The sequence below is a fragment of the Rhipicephalus sanguineus genome, chromosome 1 (genome assembly GCF_013339695.2).
Source record: "Rhipicephalus sanguineus isolate Rsan-2018 chromosome 1, BIME_Rsan_1.4, whole genome shotgun sequence".
NCBI lineage: Eukaryota > Metazoa > Arthropoda > Arachnida > Ixodida > Ixodidae > Rhipicephalus > Rhipicephalus sanguineus.
In genome coordinates this window covers 70273283-70299028 of record NC_051176.1, presented here as the reverse complement: position 1 = coordinate 70299028, position 25746 = coordinate 70273283, and the positions used below count along the sequence as shown (strand labels likewise).

Sequence of the window (25746 nt, the reverse complement as noted above, 5' to 3'; positions counted from 1 at the left end):
TATACAGTCGTGCCGCCTATAAGCGGAGAAAGTTGCGATACTGAAGGGCATACTTATGCTCCTTCACCAGAATGCTTCGCTAACAGATGATGATTTAGTTCAACTGTTCATCTGGAGCGGTAAAACAGCTGTTACATATGGCGGAACCGCTTGGCTTCCAATTCGTACTGCATTTTGTGATTTCAAAACAAAAAAGTCACAGTTTCGCCGCAAGGCCGAAGCAATGAATGCGATAGCAAGAAACTAATGCTATATGAAGTGAGGCTCGCCAATGGGTACTCTCAGTTTGAACAACGCTCCTGTTGCAAAGGCGGCCGAAGCAGCGAAGGAAACTAGCGTGCTTCAAGTGTCGAGCTGTGACACTTGATAGTTCGCGCTCATCGTCTGTTTGTTCGTTTAGCGGCGTCCCTTGAGCTCGAGTGGCTTTCGTACGCTCCGTAACATGAGCGCGGACATCACGGTGAAAGCGTGAAACATCCCTCTTCGCCTCAGCACAAGAAAACCGCGCGAGCAGACAGCGGAAGGGCAAGGTTCTCCCTGTGCAAGTATAAGAAGAAGCGAGCGAGCTCGCCGACGACTTTTAAATGCGCCTGGCGCGCTCCTAACGCCATCACGCTGGTAATGAAGAAACGCTTATAAGCGCAGCCGTCTCTGAGTCTGTCCAGCGGTAAACGGTGTGTATATAACGCTCGCCGTTACCTACGTGGAGGATCTGCGTTTCGTGGCGTAGTGGCTAGCGCCACTCGCTGCGGAGGAAGAGGTCCCTGGTTCGATTCCGCGCTTCGGAAGCATTTTTCTGAATTATTTTTCTTTGGGGCTTTTATATATATATACATACTTATACATATACGATGCATGACGGCGGCGACGACGACGGCGACGGCAAAATCCAGCTGAGACTGTCCATATAATTGCTATCGCAATAAAATGTCAAGTAATAATTGTTGGAATTTCACGTCCCACCACAAACTTATCAAGAACTTAGTTTGTTAATTATGAAATATAACTGTTTACTTTTGAATGTGCATCTTTTTATGGGCATATACCGGCATTTGCGCTGCGGAAAACGCCCCGCCACGGTGGTCTAGTGGTTATGGCGCTCGACTGCTGACCCGAAGGTCGCGGGATCGAATCCCGGCCGCGGCGGCTGCATTTTTGATGGAGGAGAAACTATGTGAGGCTCGTGTACTTAACTTTGAGTGCACGTTAAAAAACCCCAAGTGGTCCAAATTTTCGGAGCCTTCCACTACGGCATCTCTCATAATCATATCGTGGTTTTGGGACGTTAAACCTCAGTTATTATTATTATTATTATTATTATCGCTGCGGAAATAATTTAGTTCTTTCGCCGAAATACTGCTCACAAATTAAACGAACTGATTATTTCTTGCAGTAGGCTATCGCAAATGTTCTAAAGTAACGCCGGCCAACTACAGCATACATATTCACGGCAATATCGATGGCATTATCGGTAGCAATACTAGGGATGGTACTATCGATGGTACTATTGATAGTTTATCGATATTAGTAGGGATAGTTTCTTTACGTTATCATTAGTTTCAAAAAAATTAATGATGCTATCGATAGTGAGTTTACCGATAGTTTTCTATCACTTACGCGGGGGCGTTGAGCCGTGACCACGGCCGACAAAAATGAATATCGATGTTTCGCTTAAAAGGCTTAAATTCTGTCGTCTCTCGAACGCCATATCATGCGATATAAGAAGACCCCTGCCTGTATTGCCTAGCGCGCATCCACTCTTAAAACAAAATGAAATGTGTACAATGAATCACTTTAGTATAGCCTAGTGCTTCCATCTGTCTGTGTCCATGTCCTTCCCGTATCCCCATATCTCTGTGATGAGTAGACAAAGTATAAGCCAACCTCTTTTTAAATTTACATACTATTATTTTTATCTGAAGGTTGCTTGGACGAAATAACAAATATGTCTGAGTCTTTAGGCGAGTGTAACATTTCCGCGCTTGTCGTGGGAATTGCTATACCATCTCTAGAAGAGGTCAACAATGTTTTTTTTTTTTTTGCAGATAATCTACGTGAATGGGAGAACTTCATGAGGACACTTTTGACCATTCACGGCTGTATTGAAGTCTTGTTTCTACACATTGCGGCTGTCGCTCGGCCGCCTCGAAAATGCTGCCGGACTTTCAATATGGAAGCTGGGGTTGCTCATCTCTTCGTGGAAGCTTCGGCATTCCAGGACCCATGCCTCGATTTTGTGGTGCCCCACTTGCGTTATCTGCGCCAAGTGCAGAATCCCCAAGCGACCGATATATTCATCGAAGACATGGATATCCAACGGCATGAGAACGTACATTACCGGGTGTACTCTGACGAGATCCTGCGGGATGGAGCTCCAGAATTGATCGACAACAGGTACTCACTTCACCGCCTTTCTTATGTACTTAGACAAGTAGGACCCAAATAACTTGATTTTAATAAGTAATTACGCGAATAACACCGCGGAACCCAGATAGGTGTATGTCTCTCAATATTTTGACTGATTTATTTCTTACTACGATTGGCACTGTGGAAATTTCATGCTCTTCCATTTTCGACTCAAGGGTTCATGGCTTACTTTCGCATCGACACTGTATTAACGGCTGTAAATTTATTTCTCGCGAGAAATGCTTACGCTTGAAGCTTGCGACGTTTTTTTGGTCATTAGAATTATTTAAATACCTAAGTAAGTTTTCACAATGAGACGTTTTTATGAGCTAAAATAAATCCGTATTGCCTCCTGGAAAGTAGAAGACGACGATGGTCTCATACCGCGGACAGGTGCTATCATCATTGGAAGTTCAATTGATTCCACCTGATTGGCAAACTTCAAAAGAAATTCGTTTATCATAAAAACAAGCCGCTGGATTTACACTAGATAACATCAGGCCTGTATCGCTCGCACCTTATCTGGTAAAGCTCATCGACAGAATCTTACACAGACGGATAGTTAATTGGTTGACTGAAAACATGATCCCGTGCCAAATTTGAGCCCATGCGAAATTGGATTCAGGCGTGGCTGCTCCATTTCATGTGCCCACGTTGAGTTGAAAGCAGAATGCAACTTGCTCGGTAAAAGAAACGGTTTACCGCTTTAGTAAGTATAGATATTAAAGAAGCTTATGACAAAGTGAAGCATATCAAAAATTGGTTTACCACGTTACTTTGTCGCGTGTGCATATTCTTTAAGTGGCAGACAATTTTTGTTCACAATCTGATTGGTCTTTTTTAAGATATAAGCAAGCTAGAGTTCTGCCCCAAGGGTCAGTATTGTCACCATTGCTATTTAATATATTACTATGTACTATCCCCATGCAACAAGGCGTGCAGGTGTATGTACAGTGCCGTCCACTCTTAGGGTGAACACGGCTCAGCGTGGCCGCGCTCTGCGGAGCGCCAGTGCATCCAGCCAACGCCGGTGCTGCACGCCCGTGATCGCTTCCCTGTAGTACAGCAAGAGGAGCACGTTCCCAAGCGTCTGCGCCGTTTCGTTTCGATGCGCAGAGCGCGGCCATGCTGATCCGTGTTCACCCTAAGAGTGGACGACACTGTACATACCATTGCCATCGCGTTTTTTCGCTATATCAGTAGATATACATACACTGTATCAAAGTCTACCGATATATATGAATACACTGGAAACGTGGTTGGAGGGCAATAATTTATCCCTGAACATCATTAAAAGTGCAATCGTAATTTTCCGTAAGTACACCTGTTCAAACTACGTTGCTTTACCAACAAGACATTATCCCACAGGTGGATTCCATTAGGTATATAGGGGTGGCTTATACCGAAATACTTGTTTGGAGCCCGCATATAGAAAACATGTCAGTTAAGGGAGCACGTGGTGTAGGGGTGCCACGTAGGCTCAGCAGTAAGCGTTCCGGGTTAGGCCGTGATGTGCTCATAATGATTTATTCTATGAATATTTTCCCAATATTAGAGTTCGGCCGCGTTTTGTTTTCTGGTGCACCTGCTTACAAACTTCGGCCACTGGTTCCACGAGAAGGGAATCATTACGTGTATGTCTTGGGCTCCCTAAATTGGTCGCAAACAATATTTCATATGAAGAATCGCTCCTTCCATCTCGTACACAATTCCGCATCCTAATCGTACGAACCCTCCTAAAAACATATGCACCACCACAGACAATTTCACAGTAGGTTTTTTATTAATCAGCCGGAATCTTTTTAACCACCAGTGGTCTTGATTACGGTGGCCACAATTCATTTTCATACAGAAGCTTTTGGAAACCTTACAAGTGCACCACTGTGAAGTAGTCATGCTGAACAGATTTGTACAAACAATTATAACAGAATTTGAAGACTTCTTTCCCCTGACTTCCAAATATTTGCCTAATAGCTATTTTAAATGGTATTTTGGGAGTCCATTTGCCAAATTTTGAAACAAACATCGTGATGGCGATTGACGATCCAGTTTGTGAAGAAGAGGCACGAGCGGGAATTGCATGATTCTCTGGACTGGTCTTTCTTCTAATTCGTTACCTGATTTTCGCCTATTTTTCAAGCGAAATTACTTTATATTCTCCTAGGTCTATGCAAAATACCCCTATCTATAACAGCAGTGGTCAATCTGACTGTCTGTCAGTCTGCCCTTCCTTAAGTGCACCTAATTTGTCAAATACCTTAGTAGTTTATTCTCTCAACCCAAGGCATTTACGTTTACGTATTATTCGCTTTCTGTGGGTACCTGATAAGAAAGGTTTAACCGTCAATGAATATGCGGATGCACTCGTAGTGTCATAACACGATGGCCCCATAATCATCAATATTGCCGACGTTGGAGCCTAGTCCCTGCGGTGAGATTCGAAAAGTTTGCGACATCCGATAACTTCGCTAAATCTTCTTTGTCAGAATCTGAGCTTCCTCATCTTAATTGTCTTTGGAAAAGTCGATGGTGCTCTCCTAAAAGGGCAGAACTATCAATAAGCAGGTTGCAATGACTGATTTCCCGACTGAACTCTTACAGTCACTTGTTTGGTCTAGCCCACTCACCTATATGCCTCTACGGCAATGAGAGTGAATCTCTGAATCATTTCTTTTTAACATGGCCAAGTTTTACAAATAGAAAAAATATTACTAGAAAAACCCCTCAGAACGATGGGCACAAATTTGTCACTTCTGGTGGGTCTTTCCTTCGTTGCTACCGTACTGTGTTTCAGCCACAGGAATGTTTGCGATGCTTTGTGCGATTTCCTACGGGAGACAAAACGAAAGCAATGTAGATGTTATACAATTTCAGTTTCTTCTTCAACCATATTCGTTTTTTAATTGTTTTTTCATTGATTTGGTCAATAAGTTTTGTAAAGTATCTATTTCTTAACATATTTAAAATATTAAACCATTCAAGTGCTAAACCATGATACCGCCCGCTTAACCGCCGATTAACGGCCGCAAAATCAATGGTGTTCGCATCGTAATGCCCACAAAAACTGCAGCCGATAAAAGGATATTTACCCTGCGTGTAGCGAAAGCTGGAAGACCTAGAAAGGGCACGCGATTTCTTTTTTTTTTCTTTTGTCATTCCCAGTGTTTTCTTGTGTACACTTTTCTTCCATGCTATTTGGCTTGAAATGCGTGCACTAGAAAGGAACATCCAGTTATCCTTGCTTTCTGGTTCATGTGCAAGGCTGTTTGAGTTGATTCACGATAGGTTCGACATGCATAACTGGCCGAAAATTGTTGAATGAGACCTTCAGCTTTCTAAAACAATGTTCTTCTGAAACAACTTAGTTTTAGGTACAATTTCTGCAGTTCACCCGCGTGCTGTTACGAACTGTGCGTATATCTATTTTCATATTATTTCTTACAGACTTGCCGGCATATTGGAAGCAACGGCGGACATGCCGTCTCTACAGGATATCGTCATTTTTCTGCACAACACTGGCCCTGCATCAGGCCACCCAGGAGAGATCACCGTTAGGTTCACTCACCTGGGTTTCAGCGATGAGCAGAGGCTCAGACGGCAGATTGACGCCTACTCCACCAATTATCTCTATTGCAAGCGTGGTGCCAATGTCGGAGCCGACACGAGGGTTAGTGTGCACGCAGCCATGCTACCGAGACTCTGCGCTCATCGCGAACTGAGAGGATGCCCAGGTGGCTTGGGGCCGTGCTTTCTTACAGTTACACGCAGTCCACGGCCTTCAACATATTCTGTTGTTGTTTTTGCATATATACAAACACACGATGAAGATCACGTGTTTGAACACTGGAATTAGTCAAAGAATTGGGAACGCTTCCTTGCGGCGAATAGCATGGGCAAACGCGGCTTGCCTTCGTTCCTGCGACCGTCTCTGAACGGTTCTACAAAACGCACGCATGTTAAACAGCACAAACGCTCTACTACATACCATGCTTCCAATGGTAAATAGATAATTTCCGTGAGTCCCAGTAACACCACCAATGTCCCCAGCAAATGACGGTTTACCAAGGGAGGTCCATAATTTTATCCCGGCATTGTAGCACCCTACCAGAGATATAACAGATATTCATAATATTTCTCTGTTTATTTCATGCTGATGCGCCCCTGGCTGACAAGTAATTACTGCTTTGAGAGCACAAATCATTACACTGACTTCATTACTTGAATGTTTAATTTGCCCCCCGAGTTAGTACAGCACTGACAACTCCCATATCATCCAATATTGTTTCGTGTATTAATCACCCCGTTTTGTACTGCATTCATTCTTTTATTCAAATGACACCTGTTGAAGGAACAATAATGAACTTTATGTGTTTGCATGGGCTTGATCTTGCCACAACAATAAAGTGACAGATTCGCCGCGACGGTGAAGCTATAAAATGCGACAGCAACTAACTGGAATGTTATACGAAGCAAGGCTAGACGCTAACTTCTGTAGCTTCCAACCTGGCGTCACTCAGAAAAACCCCGGCGTACGGAAACGCGGTCACTGCAGCGACCGAAGCCATCTTTGTGCTGTCAATCACTTAAACCTAAACTCTTGCTACCCTGCACTGAGGAAATAAATAAAGGGGCCAAAAGAGAGACAGAAGAGAGGAATGGACAGAATCACAAGCAAACATGGGGGAGAGCATGCAGTCTACAGGCGGTCACTCAGATCTGTTTATTTTAGGTACAGAAGGCGACTAAATCGAAGTTCCTGCTAGGGCAACGCAGCCCCCCATCATTATCATGAAATAAATGGCATAAAAAATAAATTACATTGTTTATCACGCGTAAACCGCGCACAGGGTGGACTATATGGGCAACAGGTCGTGCGCGCTCTAACTGTTATTGTAATTTGATTGTTGCGATCTTACGTTCCAATACCACGATATGGTTATGAGAGATGGCACAGTGGATGGCTCCGGAAATTTAGACCTCCTGGGGTTCTTTAACGTGCTCCTAAATCTAGGCACACGGGCCTCCTGCATTTCACCTCCATCGAAATGAGGTCACCGCGGCCGGGATTCCACCCCGCGACCTTTGGGTCAGTAGCAGAGCCCGATAACCACAAGCCCACCGCAGCCGGTCAACTGTGATTGCGGGACACCGTCAAAGAAGACCTTATGTTCCACTGGATCTGCAAATTTGAATACAATTGCATCGCCCATAGTAGGCATTGCGGGAAATGATGTTCGTGAGTTCACCGCGTACAAACACAAAGCTTGTCGCTTGTATTTTTTTATTGAAGTACAAATAAATGGAGTAGTTTTCACCATTTCTTGGCGACGGTTACCCTTTTTCACTTGCTTGTTAGCATACAAAAATTAGTCTTGCCGCAAGGGCGAAGAAATCAATACGAGAGCAACAAATTGTAATATTATACGAAGGAAGGCTAGCTTTTGCATCCGATCTCGCGTAATTACTAAAATTTGTGCGTGGATTTACCTGACGTAACTTCGTAAAGGCCGTAAAGGCCAATGTAATGCGGATCTGAGGGGAAGCGTCAGCGATGAAATGCAAAGTCAGGCAAAGCTAGGCGAACATGGGCACTGAAGAAACCTCCTCTCTGTTTGACCACCTACATGTCTCCAACCTCAAACTGGCCTCACTCCTCCACTCGCATCCGCTATACTATCTTATACTCTCCCTCCTCCTTTCCCTCCTCCTCACGCTCTCGTCCCTTTCCTCCCCCGTGATTTACTATACCATACATGGCTATGCTATGTGTGTCATAGTGCGTGTTTCTAAGTTCTTACCTACTTGTTGTCTTGCTCGCGCAGTTTAAACTTGTCCGCTGGATCTGTGAACCGACTAGCCCAACAGCGTACCATACATCGACGCTTCGTGTGTGTCTGTGTGTGTGTGTGTGTTGTTACGTGTTGTCTTCATGGCGCAGTTTATTGTGCTGTTTGAGCTCGGCTATAACAACTCTGGTGTAAAACGCTGGTGCAAGGGAATACGGCCACTCCAGGAGGAAAAGCGGTTTTCGTGAAGTGTACGGTGAGAGTGCAGCACGTAAAACGCCTTACGGGTCGTTTGGTGATGTCTGCAGAGATACCGCAAGGTAGATATTCCTAACGTAAAAGGTCCGAAAATCACATATAAGAGAAACCCAACTACACAGCTATAAACGCTAAACTCCTTATTTTCATGGAAGATTTCTTACCCCACTATCTCGAAAGCACCGTTGAAACGAACTGGTGAATATTTAAGAACAAAATTCAGAAAATTATTAATCGTTATACTCCTCTACAACGTTTGCGCTGTAGCAGCCCAGCTCCTCGGTTTAATACTCGGCTTAACGCAAAAAAAAACGCAAAAAAATTGAACACTCCGGATCGCTCGCTGTCGTACAAAGAACCCGCTGCACAATACCTATTCATACGAGGAACAACAAAATTCACCTTTTATAATAGTACTCTTCCTAACATACATGAAACAATCCCGAAAAGTCGCGGAATGAAATCTCTGCAGCGGCGGCCGCATTTTCATGGAAGCGAAAATGCTAGAGGCCCGTGTACTTAGATTTAGGTGCACGCTAAAAAAATCCCCAGGTGGTCAAAATTTCCGCAGCCCTCCACTACGGCGCCTCTCATAATCATATCGTGTTTCTGGGACGTTAAACCTCAATAGCTCTTATTACAAACCCGAAACCTTTATGGAATATTGTTAAACAAAAAGATGGAAAGAAAACATCGCTTACTACACCATCTGGTAATTCAGTGCCTGATAATGACTGCGCAGCTATGTTGAATGACATATTCGTAAATTCCTTTTCACGCACATTGATTCATGATTATCCACTCTAAGAGAGTGATAGCCACTCTCCGATGGAACGTATTACATTTAACTCTACTGGTATTCGCGCCATAATCAATAAGTCAAAACTCTCCACTTCGTGTGGTGTTCACGAAATAAACTCTGAATTTTTAAAGAACACTAATGAATACTCTCTATCACATTAGAATGCATTTTCACCCAATCACTCACTACTAGATCACTACCAATGGATTGAAAAACAGGAAAAGTCATTCCAATTTATAAATCCGGTGATAGACATAACCTTCGCTATTATAGATGAATATCACTTACATCAGTATCATTCAAAATAATGGAACGTGTCATATACTCACACCTTGCACGTTTACTTAAGAATAAAATGTTTTAATCCGTTTCCACATGGTTTTCCGAAAACATTTTTATGTGATACTCAACTTCTACTGTACACTAATGATTTGCATGCATGGATCGAGGAGCAGGGTACAGTTTGACAGCTGTTGCTGCCGATTTTTAATATCCGTTTCTCGCCTTTGCTAATAATCAACGTGTACAGAAGTTTTATGATGACTCGTTCGATAAACACGCGCCTACATGAATTCACACTGAGTAGTTTTCTCGCGCAAGCGACGATATTACTGCGGGACGGGCATGCCTGTATTCTGAATAGCAGTTCTATCGATACCTACAACTATAAAACCGCTCAGCAAAAACAAATACAATTCGTTGAAAAAAGATGCTGGTGTGTTACTTCACTAACGCGTATTAGTTCACAGGTATGTGTTCTGACGTATGAGTCAGAGAAGTGCCGGCGAGTACGGCCGGCTGCTTTCGGTGAGCCTGCGTTCGTTGCTGAAAGCGCGTCGCATCGATAGTCATCGCTTCTTGTGCGGACACCGTACACAAGAAAAAATGGTTAATTTAGGTTAACGGATGTCCAGACTATACTTTACAGTAACTCTCACACGTTGGAATTGCGTGTGCTTAAACCAAGAAGCGCCGGTGGCATGTAGACGGGCTCGGCCGGTACGCTAGGCCTAACGCTCGCTGGGAGCCGCACTGGGTAGAACCGATCTCGGCGCAGATGAGTTCCGATGGTTGAAGTTTCTGCATTTTGGCCTCGGAACCTTTTTAACTGTTACCTAACGAATAGATGAAGTAAGTGGAAGTGCAAGAATTAACCGAGATGCGTTTTCGGGGTAGCGATATCGAACAACGGCTGTTTTTCTGGCCTCCGTCGGGTGGGGTCGCGAAGCCAGAGCTCATTTACTTCTTGCCAACTGCACGGCGATGTAACGATTTGCTCTGCATGTTCAAACCGACGCCTCCAGACTTATAAACATTACAATACGAAGTCATTACCGCAATACATGACGGATGAAAAACTGATATATATGCGCGCGATGCGCAAATGTATTGCACATTGCACATGTGTGCCACATTGCACAAAACGTTATCTGTTCGTTGTTTGCCTCGCTTTCTGCGCATGCGTTTGCATATATATATACTACTGCAGTAAATTTCGAATAAACAGTCGAAAGTTTGCGCTCCCCTTAACCCCCCCCCCCTTGTGTTTTCTTTGTGCGAAATAGCCACTTCCGTGGCTTCTGAAAGGAATGATGAGGTACAGTCGCGCTCAATATGACTTGCAACACGGGAGCGCGTGGCCTCACGAGTTTAAAGATTGCGCATGCCTTCAACTTGCTTCATTTCTGTAGCTAAATATTATTTTCCTATTTGGGAACACCCTCCTGCAAGAGAACAGCGTTTAGTTGTAGAAATAGCTGCTGGTGGAATGAATGCGAAATCTTTAAACTCGTGAGGCCACGCGCTCCCATGTCCCAAGTCATATAGAGCGCGACTGCACTTCCGAACTGCAAGAAGCGGAACAATGGCGGGTGCGACGAACGGAGACCTGTATACATCTACGACACGAAAAGTGGCTCGCATAATGCCTTGACAGGGTCCAATTTAATGCCAGACGTATCTACTGTTCATTGCAGCCAATCTTGTCTTACATGAGTGCAGCAAGGCTTTCGCCTTTTTGTGTTACAAGAGAATGACTCTTCTAGAACATGTGATTATTTAGCAGTTGTTTAACTGAATGAGGTGTGGTTTGTATTCCTGACCGAGTTACTGCAATCCTCACTGATAGGCGGCAAAGTACAGCGCTCCGCTTGACCAAGCCACCAATCGCCGAGCTAAAACTTTCGTCGTGCAACGCTCCCCTGATGACTTCGAGCCAAATTTGCTCAGCTGTAACTCCATTTTACCAGAACGTGAGGAACGAATACGACAGTCAGCTTTATGTTCTGGCACTAGCGTTGGGGAAGGCGTTTTTTTCCTTTGTCTAATTTTCGGAAACTTCGCAAAGTCAGCTCGGAGGAACTACTTGCATATCCACTGGGCAATTATGTAAAGTCTAGAATCAGCGCTAATCAGGCCTTAATTGTACGATTGTTGAGATTGCAAGTTGCATCTAGAGCAATAGGGACGGTGACGTAACGCTTAGTGGACCCCCTGTGCTATAATGATTCGCCCCACGCCATCATCTCTAGAGGCGTTGGCAAGATCAGTCGTCTCATAATGAAATAGCAAGCCTTGTGACCATGAAAATACAAACTTATGCTGCTTGGTGTCCTCGTGACGCACTTTTCCTCTTCACTTGCGAAAGTTAACGAAAAAAACGGCCGAGAATGAGCAATACCTTTGAGAAACACGTAGGAGCTGCCTACCTACGTGATAGGAGTAGCTTCTATCCTCTCGCCGTTTACAACGAAGCTAGCTAGCCCTCATGTTAGAGAACGTTCATTCACTCGACCTTTCATGTTGACTTCAGCAAGTCGAACGCCGCGCCGTCGATTGGGAAGAGCAGTCAGTGTGCTTCTATGAAGGTCAACGTCCATTCTAAAGTCCAAGATCTATTTTATTTCTGGGTCGCGTTGTGATCAACTTCGTGTAGGAAGAGCGTCGATGACAGTTGAGAATGCGAGAACAAACCTCAAACTGGTCTAAGAGAAGAGAAGACGTTCCCACTTGATTTACGCAATAAATGTTGTTTTAAGATTATGTTCCGGTACACATATGGACATTGCAATAGCGAGCACAATACACGTTTTATTTTCTGAAGTCCTTTTCATTTTTCATATATGCAGTTCAAAAGTACTAAGGAACCAAAGTATGCAGATCCGGCAGTGTTTATATTGCACATTGAGACTATAGCGGTCAGCCATTTGCTATTGGTGAGCATAGCCATTGGTGAGCATATTGGTGAGCATAGCCATATTGGTGAGCGTAGCTATTGGTGAGCATAGCCATTGGCAGGCTATGCTCACCATTAACCAAAACAAACTACCACTACGGAACGCTAGTGCAACCTCAAAGTGTTATTGACAAGTCATACTGCGCGCTTTGAACTGCGAGGGAATAATTAAGAATTCAATCATTTGTCACCCCACGAAATCGGAAGTGCAGTGTATTGTGGTTTTGGCACAGCTATGCCCTTAGTAATTATTGCTTTATTGGCCTCGAGCTCGAAAACACTCGGCAACTAGCGGGGAGCGGACGAAACCCCGTAGTGTGGATGGCTCCTTGCGTCGTCTGCTAGCCACATGTGTCCCCATGTGTGGGAATGTCATGTACGTCATCAGAGCGCAGATTATTCTGTTGTGTTAGCACAGTATCAAATGCTTGTACGTATGTCTGCACGATATACACAAGCATTTGCCCTTCCGAGGCTTGTTTTCCGGAGCCCACCACTACGGCGTCTCTCATAATCATATCGTGGTTTTGGGAAGTTAAACCCCAGATATTACTATATCATTATTCCGCGGCTTGTGTGCACTCTACGTGAGTCCATGCACCCGTCAGTATGGCACTAAACGTAATCATCGTACTGTCCATTCGCCAATGCCATTTCAATGTGGGTGCCACTTTGTCGTTCAAGCACACCACTAGTGCATTTGACGTCGTCCTAAACGAAAGAAGTAATAAATGCCGAGTTGTGAATGCAGAATTTTAGCGACACCATCTCGTGGAGTGCTGGAGATTTTGAAATCCTTGTGATAGCGCAAATCATGAACTAGCGTCTGCAAGGCCGGTTAGCTGTAAGAAAGACTTCAAGCCACGCACTTCCATAGCGGTACACGTATTCATGCTAACAGAAAATCAGAGTGCACTAAGTTCAACTTCAACTAATTATGCAGAATATCATGGCTTCGTTTTCTTTCTTTCTTTTTGGTAGCCGCTAGAGAACAAGTAAACACTTAAGTGGCTGAGTCGCGTAACACCATTTATATTGTACTATAGGCAGAACACAAGCTAAGCACGTACAAATAAAACAAGAAACATTGAGCACAGTGCAAAACACGTCTGTCACCAAAGGCCAGCACCCCATTGAATGGTAGATTCCGCTTCTCTCACACGTAATAGGCGCGTCTGGCCGGCTTCGTGCATTAAAGGTGGCTGTGGAGGGTGTACAGATCACCATTAGGCTGCAGCACAGTCTAGGAAGGACAGGTGACTCAACGCGGCGAGCGAGGGCTGCGAAATTTTCTCCGGTTTCACGTACGCGCTCACAGATAGCGCTACGCGAACGGGGGCCGCCGCCCGCTAAGCACACACACACACACACAATCCATACCGAAAACCGGGTCATAGCATTGCAGGCTTTTGTTTTGCGCTGCTTCTTGCTAGGTGTGATGTTGCCGGGCCTCTTAGCTGGCCTCTTTCGTTCTTAGATGCGAAGTACCTTATGGCGCCGCTCCAATGGCGTGCGGCGTGACCACCCCTACTGCGCATGCCCTAACCCTCTCCACACATCTCCTGTCCACTTCCCCTCTCCCCATATCCTCTCCCCTCTCCTCTCCACTCCCCTTCTTCGCTACTCTTCCCCCTCTCCTGCGCAACGCCGCGTGAGCGCCAGCACATGCGCGTCCCCTCCCCCTCTCTCTCCTCTCCTACGCTCCCCCCCTCGCGCGCCTGACGACCGCGTTCACCGCTCGCCCTGTCAGAATTAACGGCCAGGCTAGAGGGAAGACACGATGCGCGTAGCGTTCCTCTTCGGTAGCATGCCCAACGAACGCCAACGGAACGCGATCGTGCAAGTGCTCCGGCTTCGGTATTGCCTCATGGTCCCCTTTAGCGGGAGATGGTGTAACATTTTTACTTTTTCTCTTTCGACAGATAGCTTGGGCAGTCTGGACATATAGTAGGCACTCCATCTTCCGAGAGGAACGCTTTCCGGGGCGTGAGAACCAAGGCATTACCGTTGTAGAGAGCCTCCCAGGTTTTGGTCACCAGATGAGGCTCGCAGTGCCTTTCGCAGAGGTGGTCGGTAGACTGCAGCATCCGATCTCTACGAGGTATGGCATTCTTCTATACATACCCGAAAGTGCTCTTCTATCAGCGTCGAAAACATGAGAGTTTCATCATTTCACACCTTCTACCCTGTCGCGCAATGTGTGGCGAAACATTTCTTGCCCATAGCTTCCTGGGCCTACGTACCTCACATAAGTTCACAGGATAAAGAAAACTGTGACGGAGTACAAATAAAATACGAATAAAGACGTTTGACAAGCAACGTGACTTCGCGGGCAGAGCGAAGTGAAGCGGCGCCCAGCGATTTCACACACGTTCTACCGCCCCCCCCCCCCCCCCCCCCCCCCCCTGAGCCATAAATGGGGAAAGTCTGGCAAATGGGCGGGGCAGTGACGTCGCGGCGCGGCGATGACGGCATTCACGTCACCGCCACGCCTCCGCTCCGGCGCCGTCCGCCATATATAGTCTTTTCGCGCGACGGGCACATGGCTGAGGTTATGTACGCGCTGTTCATTCGTGCAATCTAGCGCTGCTAAACAAACTGCGAAAGCGAAATTCTGCACGCACTTTGTTATACAAATTTAATGAATAATATGGAGAGAATTAGACGTGCCCAAATAATCGAGAAACAGTTGTGTACGCCGATTCGAGTCCACGACGTTCTACGATACACGCTGTGCTTTTAAAGCGCACCTCTTAGGCGCCTGTTCCTGCGTTGTTCGGCATCGCCGTTGGTGTCGTCGGCGTAACCGATAGAGCGAACGAGGACGAAAGACAGCGAACGCGGAGTTTGTCGATATCACGAGCCACTGCAGGCCTTGTTCTTGTTCACCTTCAACTGTGGCTCACACCCACTGTCGGGGATTGGCCAAGAATTGAGTGGTTTTATAAAATGTTTAATACTTTAGAAGGGAGGCCTCTAACCAATGTAACATCGCTTTCTGCCTCCGTCATGCGTGCTCGCCCTTCGGTCGGAGCTCGTGCGCGTGCAGGGCTGGCGGGTGCGCTGCGACTGTCTCGCTTGTCGGGACGAGGATGTCGATGTCAGCGTTTCGCTTGGTTCGCAACGCCTGCAATGCACAGAGTGGTGTGCGTAGCATTTGAGCTCTGGCAGTTTCTGAGGCAATATGTAACGAATGTTCCAATGCGGATAGCCAGAACTTAAAACACAGTTGGCGTTGCCTCAACACAAAGCTGCGCTCAGAATTCGCATGAGGGAGTATAGTAATCGTCGGTGACTTTTCGTGCTATGGAGACCTGTGGGTTTGCGTCTATTTTGGTTTCTGTTCTTGATTGATTTTTTTGAAGCTTAGGTTCAATAATAACGACGTTTGGTAATGTATCTGATGCTGAAGATGTTTAGTACAGTTCGACTGGCGCTTCTCTGCACAGTGATCTCGTGAGAAGTTTTTCGACACTGCGATGATGCTCGCTCCGAAGTTGGAGTTGAACTGCTGAGTGTACTATATATACATAACATTGATTTCTTTATTTGCTTCGGGAGCCAGTGTGCCGGCGAATGCGCAAGATCACTACAGTCAGAAATCGAGTCTTTCATGCTCGCGCTTTCAACAGCGTGGGGGTGATCATGCAAGCACAATTCGCACTGTTGAATATCCTGGCCATTAAAACATTGCTTTCAGGGCGAACGCCTTAGATGCCTCATGAAACGGGCGAATTGACTGGAGTCCCGAGGCTTCGGCGCCAACACGAGTGAGGCGGAAAATCCTGTGATGACGTTACCACAACGTCGTAGATAGCTCAAACTTGTGACGTGGCAATGTCGACGTCCGATTACGTTACGTCATCTGATATTTTCATCACATGACATCGACGCTTTGCACAGACTGTGTGATCGGCCCACCAATCACGGAGGCAATGGAAGACCTGGGGACGTGCAGAAAGCTTGCAACGCCTCCGATCTTGGGGGCAGTAAAAATCATGTGATGACTTCACTAGGACGTCATAGATAGGTAGAATTCCTGACGTCACAATGACGTCAAGTTGACGTCAGCTTACGTTACGTCATCCGATAACGCCATCACATGACATCAGCGCTTTGCAAAGCCTCCATGATCGGTGGGCCGGATCACGAAGGCAGTGCAAATCGTTGAAGTCTTGTGATGACGTCAATGCTTGAAGTCACGTTATTCGACGTCATCATGACGTCACAACTCTGGTGCTATAGTGACGTCATTACGTGATGATTTTTCACATTCCTCCTGTTGACGCCGCCGACGCGGACGCCGGCGGTCAATTGTCGTATTTGCTGAGGCATCTAAGGTTTTCGCCAGAGCAGGTGCAGAGCCCCTAGAAGGCGAGTGTTAAATGAAAACAATACTTCGTTCTGCTGGTCTGTGATAGAGGACATCCTGTTGGTTTACTTTAGACAATCATTTTTCTGCTCAACCTTCTTCACGCTCTACACTTCCTAATCACGAAATTTTATCGAGCACATGAGGGCCCCTTGCTGTAGTAAAAGTGCTTCCTGCGCGAGCAGAGACATCGTGCACTATACGTGCATTACTAAAAAGCGCAAGGCACATTCGCTTAGAACAGAGGCGCGGATTATTTTACATGCGCGGATTAAGCGTGAAACTGGTAGCATGTACACAAGCGGCAACACAGCGGTAAATGACACCATAGGCTGACAGTCACAGAAACGCACGCCACATAACGTACAACACATGCTAGATAACCGCCGCAGCTGACGCGCGGCGGCACTAACCTGCGATATCGACATATATCTTCCCCTCACAACATCACGGTAACATCCCAAGCTCGTGCTCAGAAGCGCGCGATAAATTACGTAAACGCAGCACATTACGCTTCACACTTATAGCGTGATCGCTACAAAATTTCAATCTGCCCAAGCGAACGAAACGCGAAACATAAAACTCCTTTTTTCAGCGTGACAAAATGATTTTTAAAGTTTATGCGCCTGAAAGGGCCCCATTGCACAACAAATAATAGGTTAGTGTTAATGGTACGCTGTTTATAATACCAGCAATATTCAAGCTAAATACTCAAGTAGTACGTATCTTGCAAAACACGGAGCAGTCGGTCGGGGTCCATTTGCAGCGTCTGATGTTTCTAATCCAAAGGCGTCGTCGCTTCTTTTCCCTGGGAAGCCTAAAAAGGCGGAAACCCTGCGCGCTGCTGTTTGAGCAGCCAACCGCTCAACAACAGCACATCGCATGCAACAAACTCACGCATGAATGCGAGAAGCAGTCGCCAATACGCACGCGAGACCGTCGCGGCTCCGCCAGACTCCGCGCCGCGCTGCCGCCCGCCGCCGCTGGCGAGGAGAGAGGGTTTACGTCACGTGAAGAGGTGGCGCTGGGGCGGAGCGCGGAGAGCGGCGAGATGAAAGAATCGCCAAACTCTCCCGAAGGGTATATATGGCTCTGCGGCCCCATGCGCCTAGCGCCGTCTGATGAAAAGAAGACGAACGTGAACAACTTTTCGACCCGGCTGCTCTGCTACGCCTCCGAGCCGATGTGTCACCTCTCCTTCCTACACCGTGGATTGCAGTGAACGCGCTTTATTCGCCGACAATCGGCTCAACCCGCTCACAGCGAAGCACTGTTGTGTGCATTTGGATGCGAGCCGCCGACCGCCTATCCACACTAACGCGGCGACGGTGCTGCCACCTGTAAGCCGATGTCGCGGCGAATAATCAAATGTTTAGATGAGATCCGGCAAGCATTTGTAACGCAACGATTATACGAACCAATTCGCTAATTGAATATTCCGATCCTCAGCATGAAAGAAGTGGCTAGCTCTCCCGTAATCGAGAGTTGATGCACGCATGAAATGTGCATCGGGATAGCAGATTGATTGGAGGTTACAGTAGCCACAATATTGTGCATGCTCGCGTGGGCACGCCTCACCAAAGTACACTACAACACACTGTGCACTTGTTTATATGAACACCATTGTTTCCTCTCACTGTGCGAGATAAATTCTCAGCCTTACCCAGAGTATGCGGCCATGACGCAGCATCAGGCTGGTGCGCCGCACGCAGCGTAGCGCCATCTCTCGAAGAAGGCGGCAACCTGCGCCTCAAAACCGCTGTCTCCAAGATTAGCTCGGGCATCGCGTCGTTTACTCGCGAACAGCTGGCGTTCAAAGAGGACGGGCTTTGCGCATGCGCTTAAAAGAACAAATGTACGGTGCCCCTATGGAACATCGCTATCGTAAATATCAAATAAAATTTCAGCGTACAGGAAGTTACAGCTTTGGTGAACAAACAATCAGAAAAACCCTGAAGCAATACATTTTCTAATTTAATTGGACCGTACCTAGCGTATATAATGCGATTCTGTACTAAGGCTTAACGGCCAAATACCGCATTTTTTTTTTTACTTTAGGTCTGATTACCCTGATGTTTCGTTTCGTTCTCGCAATGCTGCCCGGATTTGGTTCAAGGTCACTTGAAGGCCGCCGACAACGGGAGCTAAAAGCCTGTCATGCTTAATTATTTCAAAGTAAAGACATGACCTTTGTCGATACCGGCGACTAAGGTCATCTTAATAATAAACCACTACGTGCATTATTCCTACGAACCGAGGTCAGTTACAGCATAACATTATTTCATAGCTTCCACGTGACGTCCGTCTTGGGCTACCTACCAAGAGTGTGCCACGCTGACTGTGTCGGCTCGTGTGTGCATAACATCGGCAACTAGGGAACATAAACTTGCTAAAACGCAGTTGCAAGCATCGACGTTGAAAGTAAAGCTTCTCCAACCGTATTAATCTGACGAGCCGCTGAGCGTCGTGGCGTATTGGATAAGAAATACACGGATTAGTTTTTCAGCGACCTGAATTCCAGATGCGTGAGCACGGAAAAACACTATTTGAGACTCGCAAAACGCGTGCGTGACAATCTTTGGGTCATCACAACTTCCGCCACACGTGACTTTTCTAAGGCGCGCATAGTGACAGTCGTTCCAGCGACCATATCTAGTATTCGAGTGCCGAAGGATCGCTTCCGGCATTCCAAAGCACGAATGTACCTTGGAAACAGCGGAGCATAATGAAAGATGGTGACCTTCAAGCCGTGAACAATGCACTCGAACAAGCGCCACCAAATTCGCAGGCAAGTGCATATACTTCGTTATATCTTGCTCTCTCTGCCAGCTTACTTGCGTTTGCGTTTCAGTTCGTAATTTTAGTCTCTGTCTTGCGAATTCTGCGCCGGACTCACATTTCAGGTTTGTTGTGAATACTGTTCCTCCTAACGCTCCATTAATTGCCTGCACATTGTGAGTACCTCAGAGGAGGAACATAGAGCATTTTCATGCTCGATGTTCTTCATGGTTTTTCATATCTTCAGATTCTTCATGAGGGAATCCAAACTGTGCCAAGACGGACACAGAAGCAGGGAACCAGGCGACACAAACGCCGCCACGTTTGCGGCGTTTGTGCTGCAAAAACTTATAATTAGGTGGTAAAAAGTTAGTAACTGCCGCAATTACTACCCCATGTCCACTTTACTACGTGTCACTAAGCATTTTCAAATATATCACAGGTATTAAATGCTGTTAATACTACTCGGCCTGTCAGGTTTAGTACTGTTAATACTTGCGTGCGGGGCAGGTCAGTGCGCCTTATTTCCTCTACTGGATGCAGTGCGTTATGCTGTAATTGTGACCGCCGTATAGAAAATTTAGGCAAAATATAATTATCTTGATTATGTTGGAATGAGCAATGTGCTCTGTCATGACACACGGTTATCGCAGCAGAAAGGTATAGAAATCTGGGTTCAAAAGGTCGATTATAAGTGTAAGTTCATGGCTACTCACCGCTGGGAACTTATTATAACTAGATCCACGTTTTCGGATAAACCCTAAAAAATACGATTAACACTCGCCGGTAAATTTTTTTACAATTCAGGTTTATCCTTTAAACTACGATATTCACGGCCAATACGACCCTGTTCCGTTCTTTATCGAAAGGGCATGTTCTAAGCGGTCACTGATACATCGGCCACTTTGGCCGATATAAACTTTACTTTACTTTTGTCGTGCATTCTGTCATGCTGGGATTCCACTGCAGCAGGCAGATGGACTTTTTGGCAGCCTCTTTCGAAACAAATGTCCGGCGGCACGCACGACGCTAGGTAGTGATTAACTATATTGGAAATAGCCACATAAGGTCCGTGCGATAGACATTGCCACGATAAGCTCTTCGATGAAAGACCGCCCCATTTCTATTGCCGTCGATCGACGTGTTGCCGAAAGAACGCCGACGTCCGGGGGTGGCGGTGCTTGCAACCGTCTACGACGACGAGCTTCCTGGACAGTAGGACCCTCGTGTTGAACTTGCAAGTAGTTCAGCAGTGTAACGCAGTATCGACTGGCATGTTGATACTAACCGCTCTCCAGAAGGTTGGAAAGGCCTTTGCCGACGAAGCTGTGTTGTGCTCCCATTCAAAGATGAGAACAACAACGGAAAGGAAAGCGCTTCCGTCAGTGACGGCAACCAAGTAAATTATCTTAGAAGACCTTGTTACTGGGCTACTTGGTACATAACTTCGAGGAAAACCGATATGCCTCAGCACCACGCTCTTTTCTTGTGCTTCTTTCTGCTGGCGCTGCTTAGACGTCTAGGTTTTTTTTGAAGCTAGTAAAGTATGCTTGCGTCTATCATAACAAGCTTTAAGGTTGCAATACAGAATAACGTAGGTGTTTTGTATTCACGTATTTGTGCTTGTGAGTATACATGTTTGTGCGTTCGAACGTTCCAGGCAACTCAAATACGCTTCGTGTGTTCTGATGTTTTCGTGTTCAGATAGCATTTCATCTGATATACTGGAGCACTGAGAATAACGCAAAATTAAACTCCGAATTTCTGAGAACTGGGGATTTACGAAGAATAAATTCAAATAAACGCCGAATTTCCATCAAAAAGCAAACTCCGAAAAACACTCTCCGAGTTTCAAGAAAAAATAAACTCCCAAAACACGGAGACCTACCTAAAACTTGGAGTATATGTCGCCTAGAAGTCATGAATTTGTGTGCTCGCGCGTGAATGTTGTCTTTGATGGCTCGTTAACATCTTCATGCATACATTCTTACCTGTAAGGTAATGCTATGGATTAATTACTGATTATAATTAGTGTAACAGGCCAATGATGTGCCGGTTCAGCTTACTTATTGGAGCTATATGATTTTGTTAGATATTCGACTTACGTGGTAGTCACTGTTATGGTCGTTAAAATGAAAATATCCTTGAGTAGGGGTGTGGCCGGTGTCAATGTTTAGGCAAGTGAACTTGTGTTCAAGGCTGGAACTGCTTACCTTAGCGGCGTTTATGTACACGCATCGCTTACTCCACCCCCACCACAATAGTATCGGAGTGAGAGAACAAATGCGAAAACGGGAGGAGGGGGAAGTAAAGGAAGGACAGCCGGGGGCTGTTCAGACAGGTTGACGATCTTCTATGCTCTGGTGAGTCGTCCACAGTGCAGTGTAAGTCCTCAAAACAGTGCCTCATCAAACAGCCCTTCGATCCACACGTCTTGAGATAGGCTTGCGCGATAAATAGGGTGAGTTTTTTTCTTCCCACTTTACACTTCTTGCACTCCTGTCCTCCTCCTATTTTGTGGTTGGCAGAGAGCGAGAGAAGCTGTCACACATGCGCAGCCAAGAAAGGCAGTTAATGCCTTGATGAATGTAAGGCTGGTAAGGCCACTTCTCGAAACGAGTTGCATTGTGGTGTCGGCGGTGTACACGTCGCGAAAAGTCTGGCGCTTTCACACGGACCGGTGTATACAAAGACCGCCCTCGAAGCTGCGCCGGTCGCATGCCTATTTCTATGCGCCGCTGTTCAATAATTGACGCTCTCTCGATATGGTGCTTGTCGGCGACCAGCCGTTTATGATATGGCAATGGGAACTTTTATCGAGGTCGCTTGTCATTTCGCGTTGCTACACTTCATTGTCGTTTTTCATTGCGGCATTTCCATTGTCTCACGAATGTCCGTCGTTGTTGCCTCTAGCAACAGGTGTGTTAGTGGTCGAGGTGTAGTTCAGATGGTCGAGGTCTAGTTCCGGGCATGGAGCAAGGGAAAAGGAGGTAGCATTACTGCATTACTGCTTCCCTATATCTGGTAATTGTAAATGGTAAGCGAACGCTTAGCAAAGTTACAAACTTGGCATTTACTACCTACAGTTATTACAGAGGCAGTGAATTTCGCGAGAACCATTTTTAACCTCCAAGTTAGTAAGTGCAAGCACTCTTTCAAGAGTGTACTTTCAAGAGAGTGGATGACGCAATATTCGACGGAGGTGAAAATGCTTGAGGCCCGTGTACCTAAGTTTAGACGCACGTTAAAAAACCCCAGGTGATTGAAATTTCCGGAGCACTCCACTACGGCGTCCATCATAATCATACTGGGTTTGCTATATTTTTGACACGAGCATAATAAAACCGGCTGTGGTATATTCATATCAGCTACAAATAAATAGCATAAAACAAATTTCATAAAAATCAATCCCGTAGTTTTATGAAAAAGAGTGGGACATATATGTCCCACTGACTCATGAGAGTGCTTTCATACAGTGAGAAAACATTGTCCCACTGTGTCATAAAGGCACCATCACGAGATTGCACTAACGGGTATTTGGAATGAAATGGCCGAAGCAAGTGGCATAGAATATCACTTCTCAAGGTGTGCTGAGGAACGTCGTGGGGATCTCATTCCAGCAGAAGAACACCACCTGCACCTGCGCCTCTTCTGAGCCGTCATAGCGCTCTGGTCTATTCCTGTAAAAGTTACTTCCGCGCATGCGCCAACCATTTTTTCTTTATACATTTGCCTGCCGTTGCTTTCGTTGTCGAAATTGTCGAGTACAGTTGTTGTCCGTGAATACGCGAGTACTTTTCAAGAGATATGATATCACGGAAACTATTTCCACGTACCAATATCCGCAATTCCGCGGAGAAATGAGCGCGGCAAAATCGCAGGGGATTGTTTCAATGGATTTATCGGTCAAGTTATTCCGCAAATTTACAAAAACACGTGATGACTGGAAGCTAAAATCACCTCTCTGAAAAACCCGGAAAAGAGGAAATTATCCGGTATTTTAATTGGTAGGTTCTTTTTATCTGAAGAAAATTCAGAAGCTGTCATGAAAAAATTGTTCGAAATTCAACGTCACTGTAACACTACTTCCGCCTTTCGCAAGTGTGGTAAAATATTTCTCATCGATAATACGAAGACTTAGGTAGGATATGAGTGACGTATCGTTGCGCTAATTGCAGCGGGTGATGCAGGAGAAAGTTGTTTCTGCAGAGGGAAAAGTGTGTCCCGCTGTCGCACAAAGGGTTAAACCCCAACAGTTGCAATAAAGACAGTGGATGAGCCTGCAGTTGGGGCACGCGGGCTTTGAATCTGCAAGATTGCGCTGTTCGGAACATTAATCTCTGGTAGAGATAGCTGGATCGCGCTTCGAGCGCATGGTTGTGTAGTCGCCGGCCTTATCCCAGAAGCGAGTGCCAGTGGCCACGCGATTGCTTCCAGGGGGCCAGCGTTTATTTTCTTTTTATGACAGCATTGGTATGGACATTCTCGGTGGGTTTGACAGCGAAAGCTGTTATGGAGATCATAACAGCCGTTTTTGGTGCCGTAATTGTCCTCCGCCGCCGCCAGTGTCCATAACGACTAGCTCGCGAAATAAGAAAAAAAAAATGGCGAAGCTTGCACTAAGCCGCGCAAGGCTTGAAAAAGCGACACTGGACGATTATGAAGACTAATCTGGTTGCTTCAAGGTCGTTTCTAGGCCTTAGTTAGGTGATGAAGGTTATTTCTACGTTGATTCTAGGTTGTTGCTAGGCTTTAGCTAGGTGATGATAGGTTATTTCTACTTGATTCTCCGCGCATAGAGGTTCGAGTGAAAGAGACCGACAACTAGGCAGAACGTCTGATCAGATCCTGGTAGAAATGAAAAGACCGTGGAATGCAGTGACAGATTCCAGCATCCTTTTTACGTTGTGAGTAGGATTTATATTTTTATATCGTACTTAAAAGTAACAAAAACCGGTATGTCGCGCAGCCTATCGGAAGAATCTTGAAGCTGAATTATGAATTCGGTCGCATTGCTGTACGTAGTCTGATGCTGTCATGCGCGATATAATTGGTCATCAAAGTTGGAGTATGTATAATATTATCTATTCCCGCTCTGTTCTCCGCTGCCTACGAGGTAAAAGGAGTTGCACGGTGAGAAGCGGCGCTGCCTTCGCGGCCGCCAGTGGTCCATGTCGAGTCGCGGTGAATGCGCGCGGAGTGCACGCAGGCGCAGTAAACCGCCGCGCTCGAACACGAACCGCTCTCGCGCTCGAACACGAACCGCTCTCGCGCTCGAACACGAACCACCCTCGCGCTCACTGTCTGCAACATGTGAGGTCAAGTCTGACTTCATATTTGCCGCAGATAGAAAAATTCTGATTAGAAAAGTTTCACGGCGTTTTGCACGTTACCGTTCCGTGGCTAGACACTCTAACCAGTTAGCTTTCCGTGGCGCTAATGAAAATAGGTACCCGAAAAATTGGTTGTCAGTCCCTTTAAACCAGAGACAGCCACAGACAAAAACACGGATGTCCAAACTGCAGATACAGAACTTAGCGCTCGAACCAAGCGTTCTCACCTCTCATAGATGTATGTGCACATAGTATTCTCTCGTTGTACGTCTTCGGCTCGCCGCCGTCGCTTCGGAGCAATTTCTTGAGCTAACTGTTGCCTTCTTCGTTTTTAGTGGACCAGTGGTGAGTAGGGGGATTTACGCAATTTCTGTGGCACATACGCGTTTTTGATGATGATAGCGTTTATTATTTGCCTGACAAGGGACGATTTGCTAAACAGGTTCGCTGTTAAAACAAAATAACAAAACATATGCAGGATGAAACGGGATTCCAACCTGGGCCCCTGTGCGTGGAGCACAGTATTCTACCTCAGAGCGAAGCCGGTGCTTGAAATTTGTTTTCAAAAAGACACTATACAGGCTTAATGTCTCGAAGGAACTATATTACCATATGTAATATGGCGTGGTAGAAGAGTAAAATAACAACCAGGCATCACGCAACGCGATTTCTGTAACCAGGTGTCACACAATGCGAATTGCGCAACGAGTGAGTCGTTGAATGCTTCCAACCCATTACACATGGCGGAACCATAATTCTTCGTCGTCATCAGGAAC

The 25746-nt window shown here is 46.0% G+C and overlaps 1 protein-coding gene across 1 annotated transcript in view; it reads left to right on the top strand.

Annotated features, from left to right (window-relative positions):
* The window catches only part of LOC119392842 (uncharacterized), a 159642-nt gene that overhangs the window by 110688 nt on the left and 23208 nt on the right, over nt 1-25746 (top strand). The window contains exons 9-10 of the mRNA XM_037659795.2: nt 2219-2394; nt 5851-6073. Of these exons, the coding sequence (XP_037515723.2) occupies nt 2219-2394; nt 5851-6073 (399 nt within the window). The remainder of the gene's footprint in view (nt 1-2218; nt 2395-5850; nt 6074-25746) is intronic.